This window comes from Fundulus heteroclitus, chromosome 14, assembly GCF_011125445.2.
Source record: "Fundulus heteroclitus isolate FHET01 chromosome 14, MU-UCD_Fhet_4.1, whole genome shotgun sequence".
In the NCBI taxonomy this organism is placed as follows: domain Eukaryota; kingdom Metazoa; phylum Chordata; class Actinopteri; order Cyprinodontiformes; family Fundulidae; genus Fundulus; species Fundulus heteroclitus.
This window is the reverse complement of record NC_046374.1, coordinates 27,088,429-27,113,831: the sequence shown is the minus strand read 5'-3', so window position 1 is coordinate 27,113,831 and position 25,403 is coordinate 27,088,429. Positions and strand designations below refer to the sequence as shown.

The 25,403-nt window shown below is 40.4% G+C and overlaps 1 protein-coding gene across 1 annotated transcript in view; it reads left to right on the top strand.

Annotated features, from left to right (window-relative positions):
* Nucleotides 1-5,426: 5,426 nt before the first annotated feature.
* gigyf1a (GRB10 interacting GYF protein 1a) overlaps nucleotides 5,427-25,403 on the top strand; it is a 41,456-nt gene continuing 21,479 nt past the window's right edge. The window contains exons 1-8 of the mRNA XM_036146633.1: nucleotides 5,427-5,585; nucleotides 14,060-14,769; nucleotides 14,852-14,915; nucleotides 20,394-20,523; nucleotides 20,680-20,775; nucleotides 20,918-21,035; nucleotides 24,283-24,391; nucleotides 24,531-24,733. Of these exons, the coding sequence (XP_036002526.1) occupies nucleotides 14,881-14,915; nucleotides 20,394-20,523; nucleotides 20,680-20,775; nucleotides 20,918-21,035; nucleotides 24,283-24,391; nucleotides 24,531-24,733 (691 nt within the window). The 5' untranslated portion in view covers nucleotides 5,427-5,585; nucleotides 14,060-14,769; nucleotides 14,852-14,880. The remainder of the gene's footprint in view (nucleotides 5,586-14,059; nucleotides 14,770-14,851; nucleotides 14,916-20,393; nucleotides 20,524-20,679; nucleotides 20,776-20,917; nucleotides 21,036-24,282; nucleotides 24,392-24,530; nucleotides 24,734-25,403) is intronic.

Here is a 25,403-nt window from a genome sequence, read left to right as displayed (position 1 = left end):
TCCAGCATGCACTCTGCACGTGCTCAGGCATTCTTAGCCTGTAGCCAATACCAAAATACTCCAACATACTAAGATGTGTCTCATTAAATTAGAATAGCAGTGAAAGTCCATTTATTTCTGTAATTAGTTAATCAGTTAAGCAAATGAAACTCAGACATATAGACAGTCATATTCAATAAAATCGGAATCAAAGTTCTGATGCGGCTCGTCTGTTAATTTCAAAGGATATTTTAAGGCCTTTACTGCCAGGAAGAACATTAGGCTTTCTTGGATTTTAATTACACGGGAGTGTGTTCCCAGCGAGTGTTTCACCTCTTTGCTCTCAACACCTGGAGAGACACTTTCTACTCAACCTGCGACCCTTAAAGTATAGTTGGCCTCTTCTAGGCTTTATGTTTCACTGGCCGGATGATTTTTACCCGATACTTGTCTGCTTGTTGTTCCTGTGATGTCCTCAAGTTTGATCTGCGCTCTGTAAGATGAGAAACTATTAATAAAAAAGTAAAAAAAAGGACCCTTTTAAAATAACAACCTTTAGGCTCATGTTGAACTTTTTTTTTTCGTTGATCCCACATTTCTGGATATTTTTTTTCTGTTTATTTTTCTGATGTTCTAATCAAGTATTGTGTTTTCAGGAGCTGGAAGCTGAAAAATCATCATTAATACAAATAAAGGCTTGAAATCATCAGTTTGCATGTAATTAATCTAATCTATTTCACTTAGTGAACTAAGTTACTGAATTGAATTAAATTCTCAGTGATATTGCAATCTATGAAATATGACGGTACATTGGATTAGTTGTCATGTTTTTTTTTTTTTATGATTGTGGCTGACAGCTAATGCAGAATATTTCACAAGACCACTAAAAAGAAACATTATGTTACGGCTCACACAATGGTGCCATGATCTGATAGTTGTCCAGGAGTCAATGATGCCCTCAATGACAGGCATGTTGCTCGACCTGCAGCCCTGCATCTCAGTAAGAACACATTCAGAGGGACCCAAATGACAAATTAATTACATTAATTATATTTATTTAAAAAAGCCAGATTTGTTTGTATTGTATTCCATATAATCAGTGTGCGAAATACCTGTCAATATTTGGGGGGGGGGTCCCCATTTCCCGATTGTTGCGCAATACCGATGTAAATTTTCTCAATATGCAGTAGGCCTATAACATTACAATGTCAAAGTCAAAGTTAGCTTTAATGTCAATTCTTCACATTCACCAGACATACAAGGACTCGAGAGGACTTTCCCATTCACCAACAGTGAAACAGATAAAGTGCATAGGTACAACTGATAAGATCAGTTCCTAATACTAAAATTGAAACATTTTTAGTATTAATTGTTGTCAACGTTACGTCTTTCTTCTGTTTGGCACGCACATGGCTAATTTGCATCCGCAAATAGGATTGGCTGGCTCCACTTGGCACAAAAACAGAACATATTTCCCCCTGGGATCATGAAAGTATGTCTGATTCTAATTCTGATATTTGTGAATAAATTTTTTGAATTTTAAATACTGGACATGTTGAGCTTAAAATTTTTTAGAGACAAAAAATATTTCATTTTTAATTTTTTTGACACAATTTAAGACCTCCTTTAAATTTTGCTTTTGAGGCTTTCAGGGGGTCTTATGGGTTAATAGGGGGGGTTGAGCCCCCCCGAACCCTCCCGTATTTCGCACTCTGCATATAATCTCTACCTGCTTCAACACAATCTGACAATACATAGATAGATAGATAAACTTTATTCCGGACTCATGGTCCAATAAATGCATAAAAAAATAGATAACAGTAAAAACACAATACAAGTACCATTATCAATTAAATAGGAGCTTTAAGGAGACAGGAATACCAGTGTTTCCACATCTTAGACTGGTATCGGACTGCACTACATGTGGTGTCAGTAAGTAACAAGATGCATTTAACCTACAGATAAACTTGTACATTAACTTTCGTAAAACAGCAAGTAAGGTATTTCGTCTTGCTGTGACAAACATCTCACTCGCACTAGTCCATCTTGGCCGTTTCAAAACTACCCACAAAGCATCATTATAGGCCACCTGCAGCCTTTGCATGTTGGCTTTTCTATATGTAGACCACAGGTGAGCAGCATACAGAGAGGTACAATATACAATGACTCTAAAGAAAAAGAGGAAAACATTTTCTGTTATTTGCTCACATGCAGCATCACAAACTGCACAACTACACGCAGAGGCAGGGACGGACTCGATCATTACTCGAACGGGGAAACAGCCGAGAACACGGTTCATTTCAGGGCTGCAGCAGAGCCGACCGGAGGAAAAGGTAGAGGCGGCATAACCAAGGATGAAGTTAGAGGTGAAAACTGACTACTGACTCAGAATGGACTGATTGTAAGTTAAGGCTCATCGCTTATTAACTCAGCAAGACATGAGGTGGAGGTCTACTCTAATGAGCATCATCAGGGTCATCCCGAGGAACAGAGAGAAGAGGGACAGTTACGGTTAGATTTAGATTTAAAAGGTCTGGCTATGATTAAAAAAACAGCAGGAAACCTCTCTGGGAGCTTCTAGCTGGATTTCCATCATGATGTGAAAACGATCAGTGAAAATTAAAGCATTTATTCCAGATCAAGAGGTCCTTCAGGTCACCAGAATGTTTCTCATTGCTACAGCCGATTCAATTCTGCATGTAGACAGAAAAAAGTGTTGCTCAGTAAGCCGGAAAAAAATGTGACGCATCTATTGGTCCATAGGACATAGTAATGAGAGCCAAATTAAGGCTTCCTCTTCTGTCACTCTTTCCTTTCTCTTCACATTCTTCCTCTTCTCTGACTGAAGTTCTTAGAAGTTTATTGCTCATATTTCCCACTCAGGCCCTTTTGCAAACATTTTGCACTCTTACAAAACACCATAAACTATTAATACTCAAAATCATTTTTTATTTAAAGATTACATTGATTTATTATGACATACTTTAACCACTGTTTTTATATAGTTCCTGACGAACTGAAATATTAATACTGATAGCAGGGCAAAGACTAGGGTCCACGAAATGTCCAGGATTGAGCTCGGTGTTATATTTTAATCCTAAAAAGTTAAAACCATTTGCTCTCACAGGAATAAGAGCACTAAAAGTAAGTAAATATTCCTTAAATTGGTGTATTTGTCCTTTATTTGAGCAGGCAAGTTTAAATTATCTGCCACTGGAATAAGATTTTTGCCCTTAAAATATGAACAACTAATTTTCATCATATTTCAATAGAAGTAAATCTAATTATCTTAGTTTAGTGGTCAAAATACTCATTCCATTGGCAGAAAATCTTATCTACCTGCTCAAATCAAGGACAAATACACTCGTTTCAAGAAAGTCTCACTTACTTTTAGCTTTGCGGCGCTACAGAACGTGTTTAATAGTAAAGGAAGCACTAATGGCTCACATGTTCAGTGGAGGACAGCTCATTGTGTTGGAAAACGTTTCATGTATTATTGTTGGCAGGAGAAATGAAAATAGTTTCTTCATGAGTGGAAGGGCTGGAAAGACGCAGTGAAACAGAACAGAAGGAACGCATTTAACAGACTAAAATTAAATCAATGTTTGGAAAGCTCTCATCATGATTAAAATAAAACAAATGTGCTTTTTTTTAGGATCTCAGAATTTTCCTAAGATGCAAGCACATTTTTGTAAATATCCCAAAAGCCGTCATTATCTCCTTCAGAAAAATGTTTTCCCCCTCACCGATCATAAACACTGGCTTTTCATGCTTCATTTCAACTACTTTAAGTACATTTAATCAAAACCCAGCTAAGGCAGAGGACTGGTAAACACATCTTAATTGCTTCTAAACGTCTGCCACTCTAATGGAAATTAAACTATTTTGGGCATGGGCTAAAGCCCCCGATGATTTAAAGACCCTAAAAACATCCCTGCTTAAAACCAGCAGAGTGTACAATAAAATGGTTGCTAAAGAAAGCTGGCTGCTGTTAATCAAATTAATGGAAGGTTTAGTGGAAGGAAGAAGTGGGGTTGAAAACTACACCTGTGAAAACTACAGCCTTGAGAGGGATTATGAACCAATGACTTCCTTAACACCTGGTTGTTTCCATGCTACGCTGCACTGATGCAGTAATTTATGCAAAACGTCGGGAAATACAAGTTTATTTGTACAGTAACATTCATTCACAAGTTTTTTTTAAAGTACTGTACAAGAAAATCAAGGAACAGATAAAGAAACATATTGAAAACACAAAATGCATCAAAATTACAATGGCAAGTATTCAAGCATCAAAATAAAAACACTGTTAAAGTGCACATGGCAAAACAAATAAGACATAATATAAACTAACCTATAAATCCACATCTGATGGGAAGGTTGCAGCAGACGTTAATATTTTTTAATTTTGATTTAAAGGAGTCAAAGCTTTCTACATATCTCAGCTTTTCAGGGAAAGGAGACCAAATTCCAAGTGCATATTCTGTACAGTATGTCACATGCTTTTCAGTAGGCTAACCTTTGGTTAATTTATTTTTAATGTAATATTATTTTTCTCTAAAAAACATAAATGAATTAATAATAATAATAATAATAATAATAATAATAATAATAATAATAATAATAATAATAATAATAAATAAAAATATATATTTGGGTCTTAATTAATAACATCCACACTCAGCTAAATTAGCATTTGAACATTTGAAATATACACCTCTGTGTGGGATTAATATTAATATACAATTCACCTTTGGAACTGTCGGTATTTTATGCACAACTTTATAAATTAATTAATGGTTTATTTATCTTCCTCGGGTAACCTGTGTTTAATGGCGCCCTCTAGTGTTCACCCCGCGCGCACACAGCCAGTTTGTAGCTTCGAAACTTACTAATTGTACCGTTATTAAAAACCAGCAAACATTTCTTGAAAATATGAATTCTTCCTGACATAAATATTTAGCTTTAAGGGATTTTTTTTTTAAACATTTTTTTTTTTTTTAAATCTCGCGTTGAAACACGCGTCCACATCGGGAACTGGACGTTCAAATCGTGGTTTATCATATGCTGCCCCGCCTGTAAAATCAAATCCAGTTAAAACTAAATAATCATTAAAAAAAAAAAAACTATTTTTTTTTGGGGGGGGGGGGGGGGGCGTCTAGAGGCGTCCACGCCAGTGAAAGAGCCCGGGCTGGTAAACAGGGGTGTGTTTTCGCTGCGTCGACATTGGCTCTCGGCTTGTCAGTGCGCGGTCACGTGGTGTGGCCACGGACGGCCATGTTTTCTGAAACACAAACAACAAGAGAAAAAGCAGCAGCAGCAGCAGCGACGCGGAGCCAGCAGAGAGACACACACACACTGAGCGACCGTTGGAGGAGAGGGAAAAAGAAAAAAACACAATTGCTAAATATATAAAATATATATAAATATATATATATACCCGGGGAAAAAAAACAACAGGTTAACAAATAATAATAAAAAAAAACAAAAACGGAGCGCGATTTTTTTTTTTTAATTGTCGAATGAATACGTTTACAGTGTTTAAAAAGACCAATGCATACGACATTTTGGCTGTAGGAGCGCCGCGCAGGAGCAGCAGCGTGAAGGTAAGCCGCCGCTCGGTGCCTCTCTGCAGCTAGCAGCAGCTAACCCGCTCGGTGCCTCTGCCATGAGGCCTGCGGGGGGTTTTCCCCCCTCCCCCCTCTTCACAGCTAAAACGAGGTTAAAAGAAATTACTTTTTAAATGTAGCTTTAGTTGTTTTGCTTATTTCCGGGCTCCTAAATGCATCGCCGCGACAGCTAAGGCCGATAGGAGCGGCGGAGCAGGCCGGGGAGTCGAGTTCCCAGCAGTCCGCCCCCTCCGCCATCATCTCCGGTGTCATCTGAGCCCTGCACGCCAAGGCCTTTACGGTCCTCCGCATACCTTAGCTGCTTTAGGTGTTAGGCTGCGCGTCCGAAATTGGATATTTCCCCCCCGCCCCGATACATTTTGCTTGAAACCATCGATTTATTTATTTGTATGTATATATATATAATTTATTTATTTTTTATCGTCGCTGTGTTTCCAGGCTGCCCCTAATTAGCTTGTTGGAGCTTGAATGAGAATCGCTGCCGTAGCTCGGAAGCTAATGTCAACATGGAGTTATTTTAGCGCTGGCCTTACACGCCTCTGCTTGTTTTGTTTGTTGTTGTTTATTTTAAACTGTCTACACCGACTAATACATATATGTTTCTAATATTTCTACAGTCTTATTTCACCAAAGTGAACGCTTTCGTTTCGCAGCCACAGCGCCTCAGTGACCTTGCTTTGGCTTTTCTTATTGGGAACTTTTATCTCCTTTTTTAGATACGAGCTAGCCCTCGCTGTACTCCCAAATATTGTCCTTTTTAACGCCTTTTTTTTTTAGCTTACATTTAAATATGAGGAAAATGAGAAGCACTACTACACAGGCTTCCCTTCTGTTGTGGCAAAAATAAAGTTACTCAACATTTAAATTAGTAGTATCGCTTGAAAAGGGGCGGTGATGCCATCTAGATTAGTTCGTTTCGTTCATTTGTTGTGAAATATCCTAAAGAGGAGACCAAGAAGTCCATAAAGATGGAAATGATTTAAAAAAAAAATCAAAACAAAAAATCACTAAAAAATAAATAACTTGATTAAATGATAATGAGATGAGGAGCACTAAAAGCCTTTTTTGTCGACAAAAAGGCCCGAAGCTGGACTAAAACAACAGTTTTTCTGCGTTTTATACTTTCTGTGTTAGGTGTTTTATTTTGAGAAAGCTTTTAATTCCTGGATTGCAGTGGATTATTTATTTTTTTCTGTCCCTGGAAGTCAGATTTTTTTAGGTTTTCGATGAAAAAGGCTGGCCTGTAAGATGCCCTGACTGCCACAGATCCAAAACAAAGTGGGAGTTGGTGGTTAAAAACCTCTGACTTTCACTTCTGGCAGCTTGACTTTCATTAAACGTATGGCACGTGTAGCGTTGTATCGTCTCTGAACAAGAGAAACATTTTAGTGTTGTGTGTTTTTTCTTCTATTGGTGTGCGATCATGTGAAGTTTTTAGTGTTTAATGCAGGACTTCTTCAGGTCTGCGCCGACTCGTACCCGCTTTAGAAAACCAACTCGATGTCTTTTTCTGTAATTCGCCTTTAGTGGGTTGTAAGAAAATTTGGTGCTCTGTCTTCTGGTTTTTTAAATGTATTCAGTGTTTTCTCTGGTGTAGGCTGACTTCTTTTCACAAAGTTTTACCTTCCACTTAACTTTCCATTAATATCCTAGGATACAGCTTTATATAAATACAGCCTATCTCCATTTTCCCTCTTATTTATCCATCTTTTTGTCTCTTTCCATGTTTACGTCTGTTTCTGTATACCATATATCTTCTTATACATTATATTTTGATGGCTAGCCGCCTCTGTCCTTTCCTATTTCTTGATTAAAATCAAATCTACATCTGCTATAGTTTAGAATAATTAGACCGCGTCCATTCATGTGGTCCATCTAGGAACAAAAATATGTTTTCCAACAATAAAGCCGTCGTCTGTTTTCAGTAGCTGCGTTTACATGGACAGAAGTAATCGGGATAAACGTCTGATTTGGAAAGGGAAAAAAAAGCGTCACGTAAAAAAGATAGTCTGCATATAATGATCGGATTAGGATTAATCGGAATGAAGTTGTAATCTGAACGATTTGTGGTTTATGCTGATTTAATAATCTGATCAACGTGCATTTAAACGCTTGTCATGCTCAAGTTATTCTGAATGTGGCGAACTGAGCTCGGCGTAAACGTGACGCATTTCCTCCCTGTTGAGTGGCGGATATTAGGACTGGGTCTTAATCATATCGTTTTATCGTTATCAGGAAAAATGTCTTATCGTGATAATGTGAGTTTATCTTGTCAATGATAAATTCCAATTATTGTGCTAATGTCTGAAAACCACAAAACCTGCCAGGATTGTTGTTTTTAGCTATTTTCTCCCCTCTTGGTTTCTTCAGAACATCAATAAATTCAAAAATATAATTTAATGTCATTTAATTTAGTAATATAAATCACATTTCACTGTGTAACTTGTCCTTATTAAACATATTTAGATTTTTTTTTTATATATGTTGCATTATTAAATGTGTTTTTAAGGACATTATTTGTATTTATGGGGCTATAATTGACATGAGCTCACAAACTCAAAGTTACCAGTTACAAGAAGCTGGTAATAGTCTTTTATCACAAATGGTATCACAATATATTGTGATAAAATTTAAAGTCCACATCGGCCACCCTAAGCGGAAATACGCTGTCGGGGCTCGCAATAAAATCTTTCTATTCGAAACATTTAAAAGCTCAAAATCCTGATTTATTCAGCAACGTTTCAACCGTAATAAATCCAGTCTGGGCGCTCGGAAGATAAATAAACTCGTGTAATTATGCTTTGTTTGCTATTTATTGTTGTTCAGCAAAGGCGGAAGATTTTCTTCTTCTGTGTCTGTTTTGATTTAAAAAACTTTTTTTTTAGGGGAATTTGATAATAGTGGTTCTATTCTGAATAAAGCCAGGTGCATAAACACGCACATTATGATCAGGTTAATTGATTTTGTGCCTATATAAACTGTACAATCTGAATATTTTTAGTTTTTTGGTGGTGAAATTTTGTGCATTGACGGACTCAGGAAGGTGGATTTTGGTTTCCAGCAGAGCGACTTTTAGCGATTTGCGACAATCGGAGCAAATTATATTTTTGATTAACATCTGAAAATGACCATAGAGCCGTTTACTCGTTGAGAACGTGGAATATTGAGCTTTAATGTTTATAATAATCCATCTTAAACAGATTTGATCATCCTTCATATCTGTATTTGGAACGGTTTGTCCGAACAATCTCGTGCAGCGCTACGTGAAATCAGTAAATGTGTTGTTTTCTGTGGGAACGCTACGTCAGAAAAACGACACATTAATCCCGTTGTATTAATCCCGTTAAAAAAACAATAAAAATGCCGTGAACGCACGTGACTCGGACACGGAAAGCTAACGTTGAGACGAAAACGGCTCAGGATGCGATCTGTGCTGTTTAGAAAAGCTGATAATTTCACTAAAATTAACCGTGAACATGTAGAGAGTTTAATCATTTAACACACATTGTGATCGGAGGGTTTGGTATCGGTAGGGGAAACACTGGTCTATAGATATTTATAGATATTTAGGTGTGATCAGTGGTGATGGTCATATTTTATGGGTCAACTGGTCCGAATTGGGAACAAAAAAACACAATTTGTTTCAAGTAAAAAAAAAAAAAGTTAAATTAAAAAGTGAGGTTTGACCCTTTTTTCCAGCAGATCTTGGCCTCAGTATGATCTAACATTCCTGCTGGATGTGGGGGGCAGTAAAAAAAATAATACTCCGTGGTTTGTGCAAGGTATTTTTTTTTTTTTTTTTTTTAGATATTTGGTACAAACCAAAGCCAATAGATGAAGAAGGAGCAAACGGACTCGGAGCCCAGAGGTTTTAAATCACACAGTTAAAGGGGGGGGGGGAGTCACGGGACGCTTCCTGCCAGCCAAGACCTGGTTATATTAATACAGCGCCGGCTGTTGGAATGGAGAAAATATAGTTGTGTCGTGACTTTGAGTCCTTTCAGCGTAACGCGGTTAAAATAACGACAGAAATCAGGCGGCCTGACATGCAGCGTACTCCAGAAATGATAAAGCATAAAGTAATGTGTGCCGTTTTCTGTCATCTTTATAAAAACATCCAGGTTTAATCATCAGCATAAACAACGGTTGACATTTAAAACCTGCTGATGCCAACAAGGGGCTCGAAATTCAGTTCATCCGATTTAAGGTCATCACAGTAGATGTCCCTTTATTTTAAAAAAGAAAGAAGAAAAAAGTGTTTTAAACTTGTTTTGAGCTGGTTTTATTGGGATTGATCCTTGGAAGAGAGAGTAGGTCCGCTCATTCAGCCGCTCTGTTTCTGGATCAGTGGAGGTCTGGCTTCATCTAAAAGTGAGAGTTTAACGTCGGACGCACTACGGTCATCTAACCGGGTTTTATGTAAAAGCTGAAAATCGGATCAGATCGATGCGCTCAAACAATCAGAGCTACGCTACACTGCAAAAACGGAACTAGAAATAAGTAAAATATTCCTTAAAATGAATGTATTTGTCCTTGATTTAGGCAGGTAAATAAGATGATTTGCCAATGGAATGAGATTTTTGCACTTAAAATAGGAACAATTCCTCTCCATCATCTTACTTTAAGTGCAGGATGTCTAATTATCTTATTTTAGGGGTCAAAATACTCATTCCGTTGGCGGATAATCTTATTTACCTGCTCAAATCAAGGATTAAAACATTAACTCTAAGAACATTTTACTTATTTTTAGATCCGTTTTTTGCAGTCTCAGATCTCTGTGGTCCGACACGGCCGCTCACGTTTTTGGCCGATTTCTGCCTTCTCTCCAAAAAGTTGTCTCAAACTCTCGTTTAAAACCTTAAGATGTGATAAACGCCCACCAGGAATCAAAACAAATATTAATCAGGTTCCTTTGGTGGCAGGGTTGAATCCAGCAGAACATAAGAGGAATTGCATTATTGTCAAAGCGTGCGTCTCTACCCTTAATCGTCTTTTTATAAATAAAGAATAATTAAAGCAAAGAGTCATTGGCGTTGGACCTGCTGCAGAATCACTGGCAGGTTTGTTTCAGCGTCGTTAGAAGCTCGTCTGAAAGCCCAAACTGGCTCCCTCCTGTCCTTTAGAACGACGTAGGTCTTATTCAGGGGTTACTTACTCATCAAGGTATAAAAGTACACTTTCTCTGGTATATATGCAGCTTTAATAACTCAGGATTCAGGCACTATTTAGACATTTATGGCTTATTTAGGCCAAATCTCTATTTGATATCTGGAAGTTTCTACTTTTTACGTTTTTTTTTTTGTGGGGGTACAGACTCTCCAATCGCATCGTTTCCTTCGTCGACGTCTCCTACAGATAGACTTGGACTAGAATAGAGAATGGAAATGTCCTTTCCTCGTCCCACAGTGGGGAGATTCAGGCTCCTCACCAGCAGCATGGAGCCTGGCTGTCAGATAAACACCAGGGCTAAAAATACGAAGATCAACATAAAGAGAAAACGCAGTCGGTGCAAATTTAGAACGTAAGAAAAACAATACGGCTCGGTTATTAGCAAACGGCTTACTCCAAAAACGAAACAAGTGTGAAACTGAGTTTAAGAGTTTGCGGTGAGATGCAATCTGGGGCCGGTCGTCAGCAACGTTTTCCACCAAGACACAGACTTACTATTATTACTATTACTATTACTTAAACGCGTCTTTTTTCACTAAATGAGCTCTTTATGACTTAGAAAGTTTGCTAAATCCACTTCTGCAATCATATTGTGCTGAACTTCCTGAAATGAGCGTTGCTCAACTATTCCTACGAGGCTCTGCAAATTGCACAAGACCAAAGAGCAGCAGATGGGGGGGGGGGGGAGAGAAAAGGCCCTTAGCGCTCCTAGCATCAGCCTCAGCAGCTCTGATGTGTGATTTATTTAGAGTTTTCCGCTTTATTTTACAGTTTAGGTCAATTCGAACATTCCTATCGTGACGTCTGTGAGCAACACGTCGTCATCGGGGGAGGGGGGGGCTACGTGCTGGTTAGTTTTTCTTGGTAGCGGAACGTTTTTGATGGGTCGTGAGGTTGAACGGTCACAGAAATGTGTAAATTAAAGGTTTATATAAGTTTATAATCCCTGTTTTGGGTCCGTCGGCACTCGAAGCGTCGCGTTTTGAAATGGGCAAAACGACGACGTGTCAAAACTCCAACGTTCTTATTCAGATCCCTGAAGTTGGAGCAGGTTTACAAAATATCGTCAATAAGACTAAACGGCAGGAAACCAGCCAGTATTTCATTTACTAAATTGTTTTTGGTCTTCAGGGATCCGCCGAATGGGATTCTTCTGGTAGTAAACACAAGAGACGTGCAAAATCAAAGGAAAAATTAAAGTTAGATGTGCAGTGAACGATGATCGGTTGACTAAAACGTCAAATCAAAGCTTGATCAGGATAAAAAAAAAAAAAACTGGCGGTTTAAGGTGAAAAGGGTAAAAAAACGGTAAATATTGGTAACTCCATTAGGGCTGTGCATAAGAATCGATACAAACATTAATGTCGATATTCTGGCTTTCGTTATCGAAATACCTCCCAACCCCTAGGGGGCGATATTACAGCGCGTCATCACTGGTCACAGTGAGGAAGAGCAAGTGAGACGAATTTGCTGAACGGCCAGCAGGATTTTAGAAGCTCCTTCGTCCCTAAAATCAGACGTTTGGGACTTATTTTTGGTTTCTATAATACATTAAATGCTTTGAACCAGATGCACTTTATTTTCCTATTAATATATCAGTGTTCAATAGACTTAACATAAATATAATATTTGGCTGGTTTTGGTGATTGAATGACTTTGAGCATTAATTTGAAAGTAATAAATAGAGAATTGTATCGGCTCATCCTAGATGATACCCAGCCCTAAACTCTGTTTGGTTTCTGCAAACATTTCCACTAAAATACTCATAAAAATGTTTAGTTTCCTGTTGAGACAGAACCAGGAAGCTCCAGCCTCCCGTCTCTGTCCTCTCCTCCTGCTCTTAACCCTCCACCCCGTGTCTCCTCGGGGCGAGCCGTCCTAATCGTTTTCTGTTTCCCTTTAAGAACCCGTGGCTGTTGGGTTGGCAGAGCAGGGGTCAGAGGTCATTGTCCTCAACATGGCTGCCAAGTCCGTGCCTTTTCTTCTGCTCTCCTTCCTGTCGAGCTTCCAATGAATAAAGGCAACGAGTGCCTCCAGATCATCACAATTAACTAAAGCACTCTTTGAATACTTCCTCAGCCAATGTCAGGACAACCAAAGTGTCTAATTTTAGTAGTTTTCTCATGTGACCCAGTGCAATAGCTGCATAAAACGCCCACCACAATAACACCCCCAAAATATAAATATAATATGTTGCAAGCTATCCCTTCATTTTCTATGGTATGGAATCCAAAAAAATGGATTTCGGTAAATGAAAGTTTGATGTTTTCAATAATAATAATAATAATAATAATAATAATCATGTTATTGCAACTATTCCTATGAAATGTGTCCTCTGCATTTAACCAATCCTTCAGGGAGCAGTGGGCTGCCACCGTGTGGCGCTAGGGGAGCATTCTGGGTCTGTGGGATTTGAACCGGGGTATTACTACCCTGCTGTAACCACCAGGCCACCACTGCCCTTTTAAAAGTAGCTAACAGCTCCCCTAGGAAATGGGATGCAGCCTTAGTGACCAAGGGGCGCCTGACCTCCACCGTTTCACCTCAGCTTGGCTCCAACATGAGATTTTATTTTCATTTCATGCTAACCCTGCAAGAAAAGAACCAAACGACGTGCATTTGTCAGTCCTGACCGGCTAGAAAGAAGGCGTCTGTGATGAATAGTCGTTACTAGGGCTTTATTAATTAAACGGGGAAGTGTGTTGGCGCGTGCTGCAGAGAAACGTGTCGTCTAGTCTGTCCTACACCGGAAAGCTGGGTGCAGAAGAGGCGTTAATAAATCTAAATAAAAACGATGAGAGGTGCCCAGAGGGGAAAAAGAAAACCAGACAGTTCAAACACGAGGAGGTGATGCTGGGATCAGGCGGCACGGTTTCGGCCGGATGCCGTTTTCTTTGGGTTTCCATGACATTTCTCAGGAGTTAAGCCAGGAAGCAGCGCCTGAAATAGACCGGCCCTTCATTTCTGAATGGAAACTCTTTTCGCTGAACACGAAAACCACCGGGCTTTGACTGAGCCGCTGGGTTTCAATTTGCTCTGCGGAGAAAAACGCCGTCGATCGATGGCGCTGCGTCGCCGCTCGGCAGTAATGGCGCGTCGAGCTCTCTCAGAGCGAGCTAATTATAGCGGACCGCTGTCATCTGGTAAAAATACATCTAAGCGTGCGCTCATGTCTCCAGATTTACTTCTTCTATTTCTTTTTTTTTTTTTTTAACTTCTCTGATCCTGTCTCTAAATCTGTGCCTTTCTTTTTTTTTTTTTTTTTTTTTTCTTCTGCCCAGGCGTGCAAAGGGAGGAGGACAGGAAATTAAGGAGATACCTGGAAGGTCTCCGTCAGTCCACATTTCAGCTGGAGCGAGAGGAGAAGGAGGCGCAGGGGAGGAGAGCAGGGAGGCCAGGAGCGTTTGGCAGCTGTTCCAGCAGCCGCTCGTGTTGCTTCGGCTGTTCGGGGCTTTTTTTTTTTTTTTTTTTTTTTTGTCTCCCCCCTCAACACCACAAAAACCCGCATTACCCTTTATTTCTTTTTTTTTTTTGATGAACATGTTCGTATTTTTAACTTCAATGTGAGATACAACTGCTGTAAAAAAACAACAAAAAAAACAACAACAAATAATTACCTTCAAGAGAGTTTTATTTTTGTTCCGTCGTTGATTTCCGAGATTTTGTTTTTCTTCTTTTTGTTTTTTTCTTTGCTCGTATTTTTTTGTTTTTTCGTGTTTTACAACTTTTTTCAGCTGTGAGTAGCAGGAGCTTCCGCTCTCCAAAACGTATTTTGGAAAGCCCTTCCTTTCTCAGTCGGGACCTGACAACCTGGTATTCCTCAAGCACCTCAGCCTGGCAGCTATTCTCTTGGTCTCTGCGTGTTTGGGGAGTCGTTCTGTGACCACAGCTTAAGCACCACTCAGCCTTCTAGTCACCCAAGCCTAACTAAAATCCAGCCAGCTCTAGCCTGGTCCAGCCCAGTCCAGCCTGCTCCGATTATTTGGACAGGGTGAGGACGACTTTCGCCGCTTTCTCATATTTATCCATCCCTACATATGTGTTAATGTGCGTTTTGTTTCTTTCCCCCTCAGATACTCAGTTCTGTGTGGACGTGAGGAATATGACTGCTGAGACTCTTAACTTCGGCCCAGAATGGTAACAGATTCGTTATTAAATTGTTTAGCGTCTACACTGCAAAAACGGAACCAAAAAATAAGTCACATTTTCTTGAAATTTGTGCATTTGTCCTTGATCTGAGCAGGTAAATAAGATGATTTGCCAATGGGGTCAGATTTTTACACTTAAAAATAGGAACAACTCATCTCCATCTTATTTAGAGTGCATTAAATCTATGTTATTTTAGGGGTCAAAATAGGCATTTCAAGAAGATTTGACTTATTTTTAGTTTAGTTTTCGCAGTGTAAATAAGATAGATAGCTTTATTTGTCATTTTGTATGCACAAAGTGCGTACATAACGAAATTTCGTTTAAATGCAGCTTGAAAAATCACAGTAAATTGCACTAATTTTCAGGATAAAGATGCAGCAGCGATTTTTGTAAACAATTGAAATGTAAGACAATGTAAACAGTGCATGGGAAATAGACAGTGTGCTATTCAGACAGTGTAAATAAGGGCGGCTGAAGGACGAGTAGCTGCTAAAGGAGAACCTTATGGCCTTCTCTGCTAAAAGGCGTCTATTTTCTGTCAGATTTGCATCAATATTGTAGGTTTCTTCCACTTTTTTAGGTCCTCTTCATCAGGGGTTCCCAAACGTATCGGCCTGCAACCCTTAAAATAACACAGCCAGAGACTGACAACCCCGTTTTTTTATTTGTTTTAGAAATTATGAGAATAAAGTCATAAAATGATGATTGTAAAGTTAGTAATTTTATGAGAACTCTTAAAAGACCCCCGTCTACCTCCTATGTTTATTCTCATATTCTTACACACCTAAAGTTAGAGCTTTATTCTCAACAAGAAAAAGAATTATGGTCATTGTTGATTTAAAGAAAAATTAATTACTAGCCACAAACAACAAAAGAATTTGCGAACAAGTACTTGGTTGTGTCCTGGTGTCAAATAGTTGTAAATTTGAGAGAAAAAAAATAATTTCCCTTGATTAAAGGCAGAAATTTGGTTTACATTTAAAAAAAAATAATAATTTTATGACATTCTGAGACCAAGTTTCATTCAAGACTAAAGATTTTTATTTTTTTGGTGGAGTTAACAGTAACACAAAAACCTCATTGTGGCTTTTCTGTCGTCTTTTCGGCTCAGCCTCCCAGGGCGTCTTCACCCCGACATCTAGTTTATTTAATATATATCTATATTTTACATACATTTCTGACCCAGGCTGTAGCACAGGCTTTACAAAGACAAAAGTTATTGAAAATGTATGTTTGGAATTAAAAATTAGCTTTACAAAATGATTTATGAATTTTATTACGTTGCCTGAATCTGCATTAAAACAAGCTGCGACAGATGTCAGAGCGACACAGAGTGAACGAGGTGAATAAATGAGTGAAGCTGTGTGTGAATCAAATTCAGGGAATCATTTTAGTGTTTGAGAGACAAAAAAGACAGGAAGCAGCAAGCGTTGTTGGTTTTTCTAAATAAAGCAAATTTTAACGCTTCGTGATATTTAAATTAATTTCAGGCTCTGATTATAGTTAGTATTGGTGTGCAGATATAGGTTACACATAATATAGGCTAAATGTATTTCATATGCTTTACATATATTTGAAAACAATCTTTATTCTGAAGGTGTGGCGGCTTTTATTTTGACGTGATGGAGCGCACCATCGACTCTCTTTCCTTATCTGAATGTTTGCTAACTTCCTTCTTTGTTTCTTTTTTTAGCAGTGGTTACTTTCTTCCTTCCTTGTCCTTTCTGCTTTCCTTGTGTCTTTCTATCATTTCTATCTATTTTTGTCTGACTTCATCTCTCTTTTTTCTTAATTTTGAGTTCATTATTCCTTCCTCGTCCTACATCTTTGTCTTTCGTCCTTTTTTTGCGTCCTCCTAGCCTTCCTTCCTACTTCCCTTCCTTTTGATCCTAGTTTGAATATAGACTCTGGAAAAACAAGCAGCTGCAGTGAAAAAAGGGACCAAGGTTTTCCCGCTGTGGAGATAATTTACCTCCAGTTTGTCGTGAGCTTAATACTTTTAGGCGACCGTGAAGCACGGGGAACTCTGGAAAGCTTTGTCAGGATTTCTTTCCGTGTAAAATGTGTTTTGGCTCTTTATCTGCAGCAGTAAACCGATATCCTCCTGGATTATCTTTCCTCCTCTTTGACAGTAATAGTCAAATCTTTAGCAGGACTGCAGATGTAGTTGAGCTGAAGCCAAAGTTAAAGTGTAGCTCTGCCCCGCGGCCTCTTTCCTCCTCAGGATGTTGGTTTAGCCTTTTAATAAGAGGGAGGGGCCCTCGGCTCGGTAGCCCTCCGCCGGCCTGTGACTTCTGTGCGCATTCTTGAGGCTCTGCCAGCCTCGCCGAATACTCTCCTCCTCGCACATCTGCAGCAGCGCTCCTCTGCCCCTCGCGGCACCTTTTCTCCTGCAGCTTCAGAGCGAGGTCTGCCGCAGCCAGCTGCCCGGCCCCGCCGCTTACGAGCCTTTTGATGGTTTGGGCTTTTGTTGGCAGCAGGTTGGGCGACATGTGGGTCGCTGCGGTGGAGCTGGATGGGAAAGTAGTCCGGTTGCCAGGTTTGCTGCAGCGACTGTTGTAAAGATGATGTCTGGATAAAAGTGTGGGGAGGGCGTCCCAGGCACTGCTCTCTGGAGGGAGCCTGAAGTCACCTGAGGGTATCTGGAAAAGTTTCGATAGCAGGCGTTTCCTGGTCTGAATATCTAGAAAAGTCTCGATTTCTGGCGTTTCCTGGTCTGAATATCTGGAAAAGTCTCGATTTCTGGCATTTCCTGGTCTGCTTATCTAGAAAAGTCTTGATTTCATGCGTTTCCTGGTCTGAGTGTCTAGAAAAGTCAAAATTTGAGACGTTTCCTTTTTTGAGTATCTAGAAAAGTCTCGATTGCAGGCGTTTCCTGGTCTGAGTATCTGGAAAAAGTCTTGATTTCAGGCATTTCCTGGTCTGCTAATCTAGAAAGTCTTGATTTCATGCGTTTCCTGGTCTGAGTGTCTAGAAAATAAAAAATTTGAGACGTTTCATTTTCTGGGTATCTAGAAAAGTCTCTATTTTAGGCGTTTCCTGGTCTGCTGATCTAGAAAAGTCTTGCTTTCAGGTGTTTCCTGGTCTGAGTTTCTGGAAAAGTCTTGATTTCAGGTGTTTCTGGTCTGGGTATCTGGAAAAGTCTGGATTTCAGGCGTTTCCTGGTCTGAGTATCTGGAAAAGTCTTGATTCCAGGCGTTTCCTGGTCTGGGTATCTGGAAAAGTCTCAATTTCAGGCGTTTCCTGGTCTGAATATCTAGAAAAGTCTTGATTTCAGGCATTTCCTGGTCTGCTAATCTAGAAAGTCTTGATTTCATGCGTTTCCTGGTCTGAGTGTCTAGAAAATTAAAAATTTGAGACGTTTCATTTTCTGGGTATCTAGAAAAGTCTCAATTTTAGGCGTTTCCTGGTCTGCTGATCTAGAAAAGTTTTGCTTTCAGGCGTTTCCTGGTCTGAGTTTCTGGAAAAGTCTTGATTTCAGGTGTTTCTGGTCTGGGTATCTGGAAAAGTCTTGCTTTCAGGCGTTTCCTGGTCTGAGTTTCTGGAAAAGTCTTGCTTTCAGGTGTTTCTGGTCTGGGTATCTGGAAAAGTCTGGATTTCAGGCGTTTCCTGGTCTGAGTATCTGGAAAAGTCTTGATTCGAGGCGTTTCCTGGTCTGGGTATCTGGAAAAGTCTCAATTTCAGGCGTTTCCTGGTCTGAATATCTAGAAAAGTCTAGATTTCTGGCGTTTCCTGGTCTGGATATCTGGAAAAAGTCTAGATTTCTGGCATTTCCTGGTCCGAGTATCTGGAAAGTCTCAATTTCTGGCGTTTCCTGGTCTGGATATCTGGAAAGAGTATAGATTTCTGGCGTTTCCTGGTCTGAATATCTAGAAAAGTCTCGATTTCTGGCGTTTCCTGGTCTGAGTATCTAGAAAAGTTTTGATTTCTGGCGTTTCCTGGTCTGAGTATCTAGAAAAGTTTTGATTTCTGGCGTTTCCTGGTCTGAGTATCTAGAAAAGTTTTGATTTCTGGCGTTTCCTGGTCTGAATATCTAGAAAAGTCTCGATTTCTGGCGTTTCCTGGTCTGAGTATCTAGAAAAGTTTTGATTTCTGGCGTTTCCTGGTCTGAGTATCTAGAAAAGTTTTGATTTCTGGCGTTTCCTGGTCTGAGTATCTAGAAAAGTTTTGTTTTCTGCCATTTCCTGGTCTGAGTGAGGATGGACGAGGTAAAAGAAGGGAAAATGTGGTTGAGTCTGCAGTTGCCTTTCCTGTTGTCAAAGGTTGTTTTCTTGCTCCCTCGGTTATTTCCAGCCTTCTTTCCTTCCTTCCACTTCCTTGTTTGTTTTTCCCTACATTGTGTCCTTCCCTCCTCACTCATAGGGTCCAAAATTAACAAACGCCAAATGCGAGTAAATTTTCCGTTTGCTTAAGTAAATTTCAGAGAGCTAGCTGCCACGTGGTGAGTAAATGTTTAAACCAAATAAATCGTGTCACTTATTCTTCATTTGGGTGGACGCTTCTTTATGTTTCAGCTCGTATGACAACAAACGCACACAAACACTCGCACAGAACGACAGCGACTACGTCGTGTCCGTTTGCTACCAACTAGCGTTTGGCTCAGGCTAATTATGTAGCCGGATTATGTGGAGATATTTAGCAGGAGTCAGTCAGGATTGATATTTTGGCCGATTAGAAATATTCTGGCCAACTCGGCCGGTGAATCAGGAAGTAAATTGCGGTCGCTGCTCACTAATTTTCATACTTTCCTTACTCATTGGTTCCCGAGGTTTTGCCTACTTATTTCCTTCCTCGTTTTCTTCGTTCCTTTTTGTTTCCTACCTCATCCTCTCTTCTTTCTTTTCTTGTCCTTTCCTCTGACCGTCCTTCCATGTTTTTCTTTCTTTCTTTCCATACATCTTTCCTTTAAAATGACCTTTAAAGAAATGTGGAAACCTCTTGATATTTTTTTACACGGCTCTCTTGTTCTCTCTGCCGCTTCGGACGCGGTGAAAGCCACCAGCCAGCCTCTCTCGCATACCTTCACCCGCTCCTCTCCCGCCTCTACATCTCTCTGAGCTGCATATGGTTTTGATAGGAGTCCCGTTAATCAATGCGGCGCTCTGTAGAGGCTGTGAATGGAGCCATTGTTGAGCAGCGAGCCCTGGAAGCCGGCCCACTTATAATGGCTTATTAAAACGAAATCTTCAGGTCGGAAAGCTGCTGCATCATCCGCGCTGAGCCCACCGGGTCCCTAAACAGGCGAGAGGCGGATTTACTACAAATCGCTGCAGGATGCATGGGCTTAGATGTCTGCGCCTGAAATTAAGATTAAAATAAACGACAAAAGAGTACAAATTTGAATTTTTGTTTTTGTTTGTACAAACCTAATTTATGTATTTCTGATTTAATTTAAAAAAAATAAAATCTGCTGGAGGGTCTGAGGTGACAAGTTGCTGATTGTGTCGCTTGTTTTTCTTCCGTCAGGCTTCGTGCACTGTCCAGTGGGGGGAGTGTGACGTCTCCCCCTCCTTCCCCCGCCATGCCAAAGTACAAGCTGGCCGAGTATCGCTACGGCCGAGAGGAGATGTTAGCACTTTATATCAAAGACAACAAGGTGAGGATGCCGCGCGGCGACAGCCTCAACCCCCCCCTGGCTGCACGACGTTCCCCACGCGTCGCTGTTACGCCTCGTCTCCTTCGCAGAAATTCTCCTCCTGTTTAGGTCCTGAAAAGCACTTCTGTCCTCTTAAGCGGCTGTTTTGCCTTCCAGGTCCCAGAGGACATGCAGGATAAGGAGTTTGCTGCTATTTTGCAAGATGAGCCCATGCAGCCCCTGGCACTGGTGCCTCTCACCGAGGAGGAGCAGGTCTGCCTCCACACACTCACACACACACCGATAAGCTGGCACGCTCCAGCCTGGGTTTTGCCCCCAGCGGAGCGTCGGTTCTTAAGCGGGGGCTCACATTTCTGGCATTCTTGTCGCTTTTTTCTCGCCGCCGTCTCTGCAGAGGAACTTCTCCATGTCCGTGAACAGCGCAGCAGTGCTGAGGCTCATGGGAAAGGGAGTGACTGGGGCCGCGCCCGCGGGAGTCGTCCGCGGACGAGGGGCCGCTCGAGGCGGTCGAGGTGAGGTCGACTTCTAGACGGAGGATTTCTGTGGCCGCTTTCGTCTAATTACCTTCGTTTTAGGCCTCAAAAGGCTGCAGGACCTCCAGATTTTCCACACTGGGTCTGAAGTTACGGCGCTGTTCCAAATATTCACAGCCATCGTACTTCACAATGTTATTTCACATCAAAACGACAAACTTCCATGCATGTTTTTGGGTTTTTATAGGTTGGTCAACATCAGGTAGTTGAAAGCGGGAGCATAAAATGCGGTTTTCAAAATTATACTCATAAAAAATAGTGGCAAGCAGCTGTTTGCAGCACTTTTACTCTGATGGCCCTAAAAAGTCTCCAGAGGGGGGAAAAAATGGTAACCTTATTAATAAAGAGTCATTCTAAGATTTATTTAATCTAAATGCAGCTGTTTTCTGAAGTTCTTGGAGGACATCAGTGGAAAATGAAAACCTGCAGCTGTAATCGCGGCGCAGAGTTATTCTACAACACGTCGACCCAGGAGGAGATGATTGCAAATGCAGGCCACACTTTTCAGATTTCTGTTGTCCAGAATTTAAAATGTAAATTTTACTCACCCCTTAATAATAAGATAAGATAAGAACGTTCCCAAAGTTATTTTTTCATTGGGGTGTAACGGTACACAGAAACCTCTTCTTCAATCAAGAAAAATAAATAAAACCCGGATTCTTTTTTTTTTATTTTTACTTCAGCCAGCAGTGAGCAATCTTTTAATATCTGAAAGTAACTATATCTTAATTTTTTTCTAAAACATAAAGTAAAAAAACAGAAGTGTTTTTCTTTCATTGAATAAATTAAAGCAAGCAAGTCTGGTTAGATGAATTATACAACAATACAACCTCTAGAAAAGGGTTAATGTTAATCAGACATTTTTAGAATCACATATTTAAGAATAAAACGAGTTTAAATCGTTTGGAGCTGTTGTGATATTTCGACAGCCATGTGTCCCAGCTGTACCTGAACGCATCACGAGCCGCTGTCGGTGAAAATCCCCTAATATCAGCAGAGATTACTCCATCTCTGCATCTCGTAGGACCTGCAGGGTTTTTACAGCTTTTGGGCTGGTTGGAGACAAAGTTTTGGTTCGCTCCAACTTTTCATCACATATTTGTGTTTTTCCTTCATTTGAACCTTCTTTCAACAACTTATTCTTCTCCCAACGAGCCACTCTCTGCTCATCAGAGTCTGAAACCAGATTTGGTTTAAAAACGGGGATTTCAGAAAGCTAAAGTTTATGAGAAGTTATATCAGAGTAGAAGAATATCAGCTTATAAGTTGGATATAATTTAGAAAGCTGATTACTTTTATAGCACATGTTGGTCTTAAGCTTAAAACGATTGCCTTTTGAAATAGTCTCAAAGTTTCACATTTACTGCACTGAAACTCTGCAACCGGAGGCGTAAAAAGGGAGAAAAACAAGCATTCAGGATAAAGCCTCCATAGCTGTCCAACATCAACAGACAATGGCTATTATGAGCAAAGTAAAACAGCAGCTGGAGTGTTTCTTTCCTCCGTCCGCCATCTTCAAGCCGCACACTTCCTCTCTCTGCGCGTCTAAATAAACCTGCCTTTGTGGCGCCGACACCTGCGTAAAAGCTCAGGAGCGCAGCCCGGGCCTCTGGTTAAACCGTAAACAGCCTTCTTAAAGGCAAACTAATATTAATAATCAGTCAGAGCACTGGAGCTGTCCTCTCCCTGTTGGATGTGCTGGAAGAGCGTTTGCTGGCTCCTCCCAGCCCACCTCCAGCTATTTACACCGAGTTTATTTTAACCGATCCGGGCCATTTAGAGTTGAAATAACAAAGTGGCGATGTTTATAGGAGGTAATATTTGTGGCTTTGCAGCTAGAGGCAAAGATAAATTCACCATTCAACCAGAGATTGTGTGCTTTATTTTAGATTTATTTTCTTTTATCCCCTGGGGAAGTGAAGGAAAAACAAAAGGAGAAGCTATTTAAGGAAATAAAGTCAGACGGGGGCATGTCTCTGTTGCCTCTGGAGTTTTTTTAGTTTTTTTAAATTTAGGTCCCAACATTTATTAAAGGTGGGGAAGACGGCCTCCTGCGCTCCCCCCTGTAATCCGTTTTATTTAATTAGGAAATAATTGGAGAGAGAACATCACATTATGCACACTACTTCCTGAATCCATGCACACATTTTAATATGAACGCAGTGCTGCTTCATATTTTTTAGTATTTTAAGCATTTCATGAGTATGAGCTGCGGTTTTAACCCCGTTTCTCTCATCCACTCTGACACCTTTAACATCTCCTGCATCCAGTTGGATAAACGCGTCGTTTCCTTCCAGAGCGCGAACGCCTGCCGCTTTAAAATATGACTGATGTCAAATATAGGATCTGTGCAGCTTTCCCCCCCCCCCCCCCTCCATTGCAGCATTACACTGCAAAAACAGATCTAAAAATAAGTCAAATGTTCTTAAAATGTATGTTTTTGTCCTTAATTTGATCAGGTAAATAATAATATTTGCCAATGGAATGAGTATTTTGACCCCTAAAATAAGATAATTAGACATCCTGCACTTAAAATAAGACAATGGAGATAGATTGTTCCTATTTTAAGTGCAAAAATTATTCCTTATTCCATTGGCAGATCATCTTGTTTACCTGATCAAATCAAGCACAAATGCACTCATTTTAAGGAAATATTACATATTTTTAGTTCCGTTTTTGCAGTGTGTAGAGAAGAAACAGAACTAAAAATAAGTAACATTTTCTTGAAACGAGAGTATTTGTCCTCGATTTAAATGATCTGCCATAGGAATACATCTTATTTACCTGATCAAATCAAGGACAAATGCACTCATTTAAGGAAATATTACATATTTTTAGTTCCGTTTTTGCAGTGTGTAGAGAAGAAACAGAACTAAAAATAAGTAACATTTTCTTGAAACGAGAGTATTTGTCCTTGATTTAAATGATCTGCCAATAGAATAAGATTTTTGCACCTAAAAGTCACCTCCGTCGTCTTATTCAAGTTCGGTTTATCTAATTATCTTATTTTAGGGGTAAAAATACTCATTTTATTGGCAAATAATATTATTTACCTGCTCAAATCAAGGACAAATACACTTGTTTTAAGAAAATTTTACATAATTTTACATGCGTTGTTGCAGTGTGCAGCACTCTAGTCTGAGCCGGTAGCCATCCTGCTCCAGTGCTGTTGTTTTGGGTCCTGATCTCTTCCTGAAACCCCGTTCCTCTTTGTGGTCGTACGCAGGCCGAGGCCGTGGTGAAGCGGGATTCTACCAAAGAAGTATTGAAGACGCCGAAGTGGGTTTCAGTCGCAGCGTCCGGGAGATCCACCGCAGCCAGAGCTGGGACGACCGGTGAGACGGAGACTTTAAATGCAGAGTCCATGTGGAAAAAAAGGGGGATCTTTTCCCCTCCACCTTTGACTGAGATGATCATCTTCCGTTTATTCCACCACCGGTGTCATTTTCCACCCATCTCCCGCCTTTCCCTTAGGGGCGAGCGGCGATTCGAGAAGCCGCTGCGGCGGGAGGTCGGGCGTCCCACTTTCGAGGAGGCCAGCGTTCCCGCGGGTCCCGCCAGGAAGGAGTACACAAGGGCTGACAGCGACAACTGGCGCACCCTCCGCGAGGAGCAGGAGGAGCAGAACGAGGCGGAGCCGGGAACCAACTGGAGACTCTCTGGAGCCCGCAGGGACGGTACGCAGAACCCCCCCCCGAACCCGCGGCCTGTTGGGAAAAACCTCAGCAGATCGGGGGAAATCCAGTCAGAGAGGAAATAAAATAAGAGATTAAAAGCGTTTGCGTTGAGTAAGAAACTTTCAGGTTGCGTTGATGAGGAAGACTAGAGTGTAAATGCTCTTTCTTTAATGCACATTTATGCGCAGCAGACTCTCTGAAACTACTTATTTAACCTGGAAGATGACTTGATTCGCCCCCAGTGTTTGTTTTTTGCTGGGAGGGAGTTTTTAATATTTAAGGAGCTTATACTGACACCTAGAGGCTGTAAAGGGATTTGAAAACGGCTACGTTCAGGATTCCTGCTTTTTTATTTATTTTTAATAAATATCCAAAAAGATCATCAGGATTATGGGGTAATATTTATATTTGGAGACTTTATTGCCTGTTTTTCTTCCTAGAAAGTTAGAAATTACCCCCAAAATAATTTGGTACCAGGGAAATTGTCTGAGGGGAAAAAAATGGAATAAGGAAAAACATGTTTTAACTATGTAACTCGATCAACTATCAGACATATTACCAGGTTAGTGTTGGAGAACCGAACAACTGAGCTGACTTAGACCCAGATCCTGACTCTGCCCGGCTTTTATCCTCCGCTCTAAAGAGGAACGCACATTTACGAGCTCAAATC